The 8962-nt window shown below is 30.6% G+C and overlaps 1 protein-coding gene and 1 long non-coding RNA gene across 2 annotated transcripts; one reads left to right on the forward strand and one right to left on the reverse strand.

The window, feature by feature from the left end:
* Positions 1-357: 357 nt before the first annotated feature.
* LOC145069311 (uncharacterized) lies at positions 358-1229 on the forward strand. Its single transcript, XR_013689428.1, has 2 exons — positions 358-512; positions 913-1229. It is a non-coding gene; the product is annotated as an uncharacterized LOC145069311 (long non-coding RNA).
* Positions 1230-2617: 1388 nt separating this feature from the next.
* Positions 2618-4139, reverse strand: SWEET3 (Nodulin MtN3 family protein). The gene is made up of 6 exons (XM_079017973.1): positions 4004-4139; positions 3860-3896; positions 3542-3764; positions 3246-3407; positions 3028-3147; positions 2618-2941 (listed from the first exon to the last, which is right to left on the reverse strand). Exons 1-6 carry the CDS (start codon positions 4038-4040, stop codon positions 2738-2740), a joined length of 783 nt encoding a protein of 260 aa, XP_078874099.1. The 5' UTR covers positions 4041-4139; the 3' UTR covers positions 2618-2737.
* Positions 4140-8962: the final 4823 nt, after the last annotated feature.

Here is an 8962-nt window from a genome sequence, read left to right on the forward strand (position 1 = left end):
AATAACAATCAAGGTAAGGGTAAATCTGAACATTTTTTAAAAACTTAAGGGTAAATCCGAACATTTTTGAAAATTCAAGGACTTTACTAGCATTAGATAACCGATAGGTTACCTGAAAACCGGCTATAAATGTATAAATGAACAAATTAAACAAAACATAACACGTCCAAAGATAAAACTATCATTTTTATGAAAACTTTAGAGTTTTCATGTCATTTTCCCAAAAAGAAAATATATTGGGTCGGGGGTGCATGCATAATAAAAAGTTTTAATAAGGGACCATTAATGTAATTTCAATTAAAAAACAAAGTAATAAAAGATTCCAATCGTCCCCTTTTCAAACGGTAAAATGGCTCCACCAATAAAAACCTCTTTTGTCATCCGTGAAAAGAGCCAAAAAACAAGACACTTACGCCCCCTTGCGGCGGTGTTGACGCGCGAATATTGCTTGCCACGTCGGAGTCGGAGTTCACGCGTAATAAGACTCCCATACCGATTCCGAGTAGCCTTATGTATGTATGTCTTCTATGTTTTACAATTCATTTTTCGAAAATAACATGAATTTTTTTTTCTTTGCTTGAAAACCTAAAACACCGATGCTATGTTTTGCTACGTGAAATGGCTTAATCCATATGCCATATGCTTTTCGACTTTTGGTATGTTGTCCGCATTCTAATATTTCCTACAAATATTTGAACAATTTACCACTACTTGTGACTTACAACCATAAGATTAAAGTATTGTTCTATGTTAAAATGCTAAGATATCGATTCTTTTATCTATCCGATGCCCTATCTGTCGCTTCAAATTATCTGGGCAAATAAGACATTCAAAAAAACGGCCAACTTGATATTGCACACAAGCTGTTTGATGAAATTCCCATCATATCTCATTTAAATTCTTTCATCCAAGGGTCATGAGGAGTGGGTAGAATTCAAGAAGCAAAGTGGCTATTTAACATTTTAACGGGCAAGTTGAAAAAAGATTCAATTACATATAATTTGATGATGAAAGATCAAATATCATGCAAAGGTATAGTGTTTCCTGTATCTATAACAACAGCTGATTGATATGTATGAAAAGTTAAAAAGTTCAGCCCATCTATGATTCGAATTCCATGCTGTCATGTGAGGTGAGCTATCAAAGTCATCTCTTATGACTCACTATTTGCTTTTTGGTTGAATTCTCATTATCTTTTTCAATCCTGTCCATTACTTCATTTGTTGCTATGCTTTCGCCTCCATTTATTTTCTGTCTTATTCTGCCTCAAAACATAATCTTATATTGATGCACTAGCATAAAATTTTGTGATTCGTGACATTTGACAGGACTTTAAGTGGGGCTTCCCTTTATCTTGTGTTTAGTTGAATAAATTGATCCCTTTTTCCATTAATTTCGTGGGGTTTTTCTAGAAGTGGATAAGGGTTTGGAATCGGTTCAATTTATGGGTTCTTTGGTTTCTTTAAAGTGGTTTCCTCGGTTTGAAAGGTCTAATTCGAAAACATAACCAAATTGAATTCAAATCCCTCTAGACCAAACCGAAAACCGAATTCGAATCGGTTTGGAACCCGAGGAAACCAAATATTTTCTTAAAAACATATAATGTTGCAATTTTTCTAACATAAATTACAAATGTTCAAACATAAAAAGCTAAGTTCCAAACATAAAGATCTAAAGTTTCTATGATTAGGAGGTGAAATTGAAAAACGAAAAGTAAAGCGTACACGTGAATCGTGAATTCGTGAGAGTTAAGAACTGTGAATACTGATTATTTAATATATAAAATATAAAATGTAGTTTTTAATTAATTAAATAATGCAATTTGAATTTTTCGATTTGGTCTAAAGTTTATGAGACCAAAACTCAAACCAAAAACCAAATTTAAAATTTGTTTTGGTCTCGGACCAAAGCAAAAGCAAAATTTTAATATGATTCGGTTTAAAATCGATTTTGGTTCGATTTGGTTTTCGGGTTTTGTCGTTACAAACCAAATAATTCTCACCCCAGGTGGATATTACACAAGTTGTTCAAGGGTCTACCTTTATAAATAAACAATGCTACAGTCATGTCACGTTTAATCTTTACTCTTGATAAACTGAACATAAAATATTTGAGTTAATGGTGCATATGTTTGGAGGTGACATGAGATGCAAGCATAGCACCTTATGCTCTTCAAGTATTCTTCTCTGATATATTATATGTTTTGTTCTGTGGTCCATTAATAGTACTAGGATTCCTTTCAGACATTTTAATTAACGTTGCATGTTGCTTTGATTTCAAAGATGGGCGTGTTTTCTCTGTTTTTTCAAAGATGGATCTTGAAAAAAGAATATACTTTTGTACTAAAATGCATTACGTTCAGTTTGCTAGACAATTCAAAGGTCTTCAAAGTTGTCTTTGTTCCACCAAATTAGCATCTTTATAGAACACACTCATTGAGTATCAATATATGGCTCTTTTTCACTTGATCATACAAGTGTCATGGATTAATCAACATGATGAGGAAGGCAAGATAGTTTATGTGAATTTAATAACATCTTGATTAATGAAAGTCTAATAGCATGATCATTGAATGTAGCCTAGTAACTTATAATGACACTAAATCAAAACCATGTAATAACATTCGAAAAATGATTGATATCGTCATATTTTTTTGGAAATTGATACATAAAACTAAAAACTTATCATCATGAATTTAATCTGTTTATGAATCATGATCTATGCTTAACCTAATCGATCAAGAGTTCATGTTTTGCGACATCTTTTCATTGATTTTATCATCTGTTGTAACCACTGCAATTTGCAAATGTTGTTTAATGTCTTCTTGATCAAGTTTTTCTACATCCCATTCTTCTTTTGGCTCCTCCATTACTCTGTTTCTGTATTTGCAATACACCACCAGTTGTAATGCCCCTAGAGGGCATCCAACAACATTTGGAGCCTGAAATTCCATTGTAATTTTCCAACTTAATAATTTTTAAGTTAAGAAAAAAAAAATACAAAAATACGGGTTTGCATGGTACTAACCGCAATGAGAAGATCTTGACCTAGAAGTCCATAAGCCAACCATAGTGCACTTGCTAGAAATGAGAAAAAAGATAAGCTAAATGGCATATACTCCACGCTCTTTGTCTCAATCACTTTTTTCTGCAATACATATTTAGAAACAAGATGCATTAATGGAGTGCACAACACAATTAAAACACTAAAAGACAAAATTTTAAAACGCCTTAACAAGTACTCACCATGACAACAAGAGGAGAAGCATACATGGCTACTGCGACTAGAAGTCCCACACTTCCAACTAATCTTTTTCGTGTATGATGATCATGGAGCAAGTAAGTTGAGAGCAGTGCAGTTGTGGAGAAGATGAGTATAACTATAGTCGTCATGATCCCAGTCTTCAACTGCAATTGCATGCATGTCAGAACAGAACAGGACAAAACAAAATAGAAGAAAACCGAACAGGAAAAATGTTTGGCATGCATTGAAATTGCAACCTTGGTGATTGATGAATGATGTGACGTATATATGTATGTACCTTTTGTTTTGGTGAAGTGAACCATATGAAGATAATGATGAATGAGAGCTCAAATAGGATACCGAGGCCATTAATGGTGATAATCGGGAAGTTCTCCCATTGATTGCTTACAACAGGCAAACCGTACCAAGTATACAAAAGACAATTCAACAAGGAAATGATGTAAGGTACAGATGAGAACTCTTCTGTGCTTCTTTTCTTTATGATCCTAGCAAAAGTCCATCTATTGGCAAAACAAACATAATTTTCATGTTAGTTGAATATATTTAGAAAAATATGTTAACTAGTCTTATTTAAAACATTGATATTATATCTTACATGGGAGCAACATAAAGTAGAAATGAAGCAGCATTTCCTGCAATAAGAACACAAGATTGCTATAAAAAATGGTATTTAAAACTCATATGTTCATCAAAATGAGAAAGACAACAATGAAAATTTCTAGAAGTATAAAAAAAATACCCATTAATCCTACAGCCAAATGCAAAATGACAATCATGTTTTCTTGTTGGATTTTTGTGTTGATGGTCAAGAAGAGATGACTAAAGGTAGAATAGGATTTAAGGACTTTAGCTTGGATGATGTAGCATTCGTTTGGAGGGCTATATATATACTAGCCATGAGAATTGAGAAGGTTACTTTATTTTGGTACCATTTTTGAGTTTTTAATTTTTAGAGGTTGTTATTTTATGGGAAAGTTTGATAAACAGTCGTTGTCAATTGCAAGACCTAATATACACATTGTATAAGGCTCTTTTTAAATTGTGTGGTACATGGTACACCTATTCTATAATGGTTTTTTTGAGTGACTGTCATTCGGTTTTGTGTTTTTATTGCCGATTACTTGTTATAGTTATTTTTTTTTAACATTGCTAAATGATCAAATATAGTCCAAATAATAAAGCTAAAGGAATTCGAAATTAAGAATCCTTATAAAATGATAATAAAAGGGATTTTGATTATTTAAGTATTGGAAAACGATAGATTTTCTTTTTAATTTAAAAAAGAAAACGGGTTCCTCACCGCTCACTGTTGCTAGATCTCCTATATTGCGAAGTTTGGAGGAAAGGGCTCGTCATGAGACTAAGCAGTTAATTTAGAAACTGTGTGAGAGACCCTCTCATTCTGACCAACCGTTGATTGAAACCTAAAAGATTTAAAGTTGAGACATATAAGATGCCAAGTGTCACCCAGTGAACCTAAATCGATAGACGAGAGCTTTAACGAGTCATTATGTTTGAGCATTTAGTTTTTATTTTTAAATTTGGGAATGCTCTCCCAATTTGATTATCTGTTAACTTTAAATATAGAGTTTTTGTTTTGAAATTTCTCACTAATTTTTTAGGGTTTTCATGTTGAGTGGAAGATGCCTCAAGATTTCCACTATCCAATGATTTTAAATTCTTGAAGGTGCTCGCTTGGTTTCTAGATGGTGAAAAATCAAGAGGCCACAGCCACCAAGTTTATTTTCTATTCTCTCATTTACTTTATATATATATATATATATATATATATATATATATATATATATATATATATATATATATATATATATATATATATATATATATATATAAAAGTTCAATCGACAAAAATATAAAGGGTGAGAATAATAGAACAACCAATCATTTATTTTTGCTGCAAAACGCTCCTGCATACCGGCATCATTTATTTTTGCTGCAAAACGCTCCTGCATACCGGCACGATAGAGGAATAATATTTATATATGAATATGATATGTTCTGTCGGCCTGGTACGATGAAGCGCTTAAACGGCAGATTCGAAATGAATGACCCAAATTCATTTTCTCATTCTCAATTTTTTTTCTCAATTGAAGTCTTTTCTCTCTCTCTCTCTCTCTCTCTCTATATATATATATATATATATATATATATATATATATATATATATATATAATTTTCTACGACATGGATTTTAATTATCGCCATTTGTTGTGTATGTTATTTATTAGGGTAATCTCATTTTTTTTAGTAAATTAAAATTTTTGAACATGTTAATAAGTTAGAAAGGAAAAGGGAAAAGGAAAAGGAAAAAAAGGAAAGTGAGGTAAAAATACAATGGTTAGATGAAAAAATATGAGAGGAGATCCACACAGTGCAATAAAAAGTTAGTCATGTGATTGTTTGTACTATGTACAATTATATCGCTGCATGAAACTAGCTAGTTCTATACAGTGCTACGTCTTCAATGTCATTGTGTTTGTCATGTCCTTGATGTCTTTAATAAGCTGTTCACCTGGTCAACAACTAAGAGGTCATCTCATTTTTTGTTTATTTCGTAAGGTACTTGATAAAACGATAAATTCATTTTGATATATTGCCTTCTGTTAAAAAAAATTATTATTTAATATATGAGTACAATTTTTTTTAAATGTATCTCCAAAATAGTATTTTGTACAAAAAAGATTTAAAATATTGAACGTAAAAGATCTTTTACAATAGTTTTTTTTTCAACAATTAAATATATTCTATTATATTTAAAATGTTGCATAAAGAACCATCAAATAATTGGTGGTTGTTTTACACATACTACAATGGTACAATTTTGATCTAATATGTGGTTATAAAATAAAATAATAATCTAAAATTACTAGGCGATTGTTATATATTTTTTAATCTTATGTATTTGTGTAATGTTGATAGCTTGGTTGAAAATTCCTAATGGTATTTTCTTTATACAAATATTTAGTTTACTTTACATATTTAAATAAGCAATTAATTAGTTAAAAAATAATAAATTATTTAATTTATAGCATAATTAGAGGGGTCAGGTATATAGATGATTAATTTTTTTGGACGGTAAATAATTATTTTTCCTTCTCTCCCTGGGATTAAACCCGATACCCCTAGTTAGTTGTTAATTTAACAACTCCTTATTAGTCAAAGTGGGCTGAATTATATGGTGGGAGAAAATTAAGTGCATAATAAAAATCCTTAGAAAATTACATGGTATTATTTTTTGGAAAAAAAAAATATCTAATTTACTTATATTCACCTCCTTATTAGCCAAAGTGGGCTGGATTATATGGTGGGAGAAAATTAATTGCATAATAAAAATCCTTAGAAAATGACATGGTATTATTTTTTAGAAAAAAAAAATCTAATTTACTTATATTTTCATCTATGTTTTAGACATCCACGTCAAGTAAGGAAATAATCATTTAATGGGGTTGGGTTAAAGCCATGTAAACTTTTTATATCTTATTATCCTATGGAAAAAACCTATTAAAAAACTTTGCTATCAAGGACAAATAAGTAGGGATCAGAACTAAATTAACCAATATAACCAAATTATTACTAAAGAAGGTTGTGCCATATATATAATTTTGATTAACAAAATATATATACTTTAGTTATTTAAAACCGAACCATTACAAACCAAATCGAACAAATAATAATAAATGTATTTGGATATAATATAGCATATGTAATTATGTTAGGAAATGAAACTTTAAAAGGTAATTATTTGAAATTATATAAGATATGTAATCTTCTATTGTTCATTTCCGCTTTTCACTTTTTATAGCAAAGTATATTACGGTTAACTGATATTAACCATTAACCGACTAACATCGTTAATCAAAATCAATACTAACTGATATCCAATAGCTATCGAAATGTATTAACCAATTGGAATGGTTATGATTTAGTTTTAGCCCATAACCGAACCAAACCACTCATAAACAACCCTACAAATTAGATTTACCGATTAAAATATTTTGTTAGATTATATTATCTAAATATGTTTACCTCGCGATGAGAACTTAATGGTCGAGTTGCATAATTTCAAACATGAGGCCTAGAGTTTTAACTCTGACACGTCTAAAATATTGGCAATATTCCTCGATAGACTCGAAACAAACGTTGTCCCATATACAAGGATCCTTTGGGTTACTGATCTGTCCAAAACTAAAGATATCTACGTGTTTAATTAATGTATGGAGGACTTTGAGAAATCTTAAACGTGTTATCTGTCCATCCAAAATTGAGGATATTTACATATTCAATGTATGCAGGTTTTTGAGAAATCTTAAGTTGATTTCCTATTCGTGTTCTTTTGATTTGTGTCCATAATTTGTTCTCACAAATAATTATGCGTAACTGATTTAAGAGCAGACTTAATTTTTTTTGGAAAGAATAGCACATATGGAAAGTATGTCCTTGTTTCTCCAAAGGAAATTAATATCACAACCTAACACATGAAAAAACAATGGATCAAATGCTTCTGAAATCATGTGACGTGTTCTCTTTAGAAATATATCCTTTTTAGGAAATAAAAAGAGAATAAAGTAGAAAACAAACTAAAGAGGTTCGCAAACCATTGACCAATCGATGGTTCATGTTGTCTCGTGCAGACATGACCAACATTAAGGATTCTCGTTCAACCAAGTCAAGGGACGCAACCATAAGCTAGATCTACACAAATTTTTATTTTATTTTATTATTATAAAATTTCTAAATTATGATTTAAGTTAACTGAACCATTAACAGCTATGTATGAATACACATTTTCCTAACATACATTTAATATTGCTTCTTGACTATATTTTATGTATGAATACATATATATGATGTTGCTTGTTTCCTTCTTTATTTCGATGAATCTTCCTATCTATAGTTACATTTTCTAACAAAAAATTAATTTCATTTCATTAAATATGAAAAACAAAGGATCCAACATATGACCAAATACCTTTTCTTTAGACCAACCATCCCAAACTACGTTGCCTAAACCCGATTTTTTTTTTTTTTTAATATTTTCAATTTCTTTTAAAATTAACATCTCCACTTCCATGTGAATATGTGATAGCCATTTTGCTTTTTGCTCCCCTATTTTTCGTCTATTTTATTTATCATCTTCTTACAATTCATGTTTCAAACGAGCTTTTATATACCTACGTAAATAAACTATAATTTACTGATATCACTCGTTGTTTCTTGGATATTTTCTTATATGTTAACTTGGTATATTACAATATTCTTAAATAAATTCCATATTAATGAGATTGTGAAACATTGTCATGCAGAACCGTTCCGTTGATTTTGAAAGTCATGTGTGAAAATTAAAAATGGATCCTTAAAATTTTGGATTAGCAATGAATAGGGACAAATGAGCAACGGATAGTGACATATTAGCGATGGATTAATGACGGAGTAACAACAGACTAATGACGGAATCACAATGAATTAAAATTCCATGCCCTCTAACGACAAGAGGCCATGTATAGTTGCTCACTCTGCGCATGTACTCAGGACTGGCCCCATGCATCGAGTACACTATAAAATATCATAAAAAAGAAAAAATCTATAGATTATGTATGAAATCCGAAGTAACCTACTGTTAAGATTAAAAAGATAAAATGTAATCATAGATTCGAAGTTTATGGATAGTCTTTAGGTT

Source organism: Lactuca serriola, chromosome 8 (assembly GCF_051521515.1).
Source record: "Lactuca serriola cultivar US96UC23 chromosome 8, Lser_US96UC23_V15, whole genome shotgun sequence".
NCBI lineage: Eukaryota > Viridiplantae > Streptophyta > Magnoliopsida > Asterales > Asteraceae > Lactuca > Lactuca serriola.

Bases quoted from the DNA above. Each gene is read 5' to 3' on its own strand.
- SWEET3 (XM_079017973.1), bottom strand. From the start codon at position 4,040: ATGATTGTCATTTTGCATTTGGCTGTAGGATTAATGG. The intron at 3,765-3,859 runs GTAAGATATAAT...TTTTGCCAATAG, and splicing joins CTACTTTATGTTGCTCCCAT to ATGGACTTTTGCTAGGATCA. The intron at 3,408-3,541 runs GTACATACATAT...ATGCAATTGCAG, and splicing joins TCACTTCACCAAAACAAAAG to TTGAAGACTGGGATCATGAC.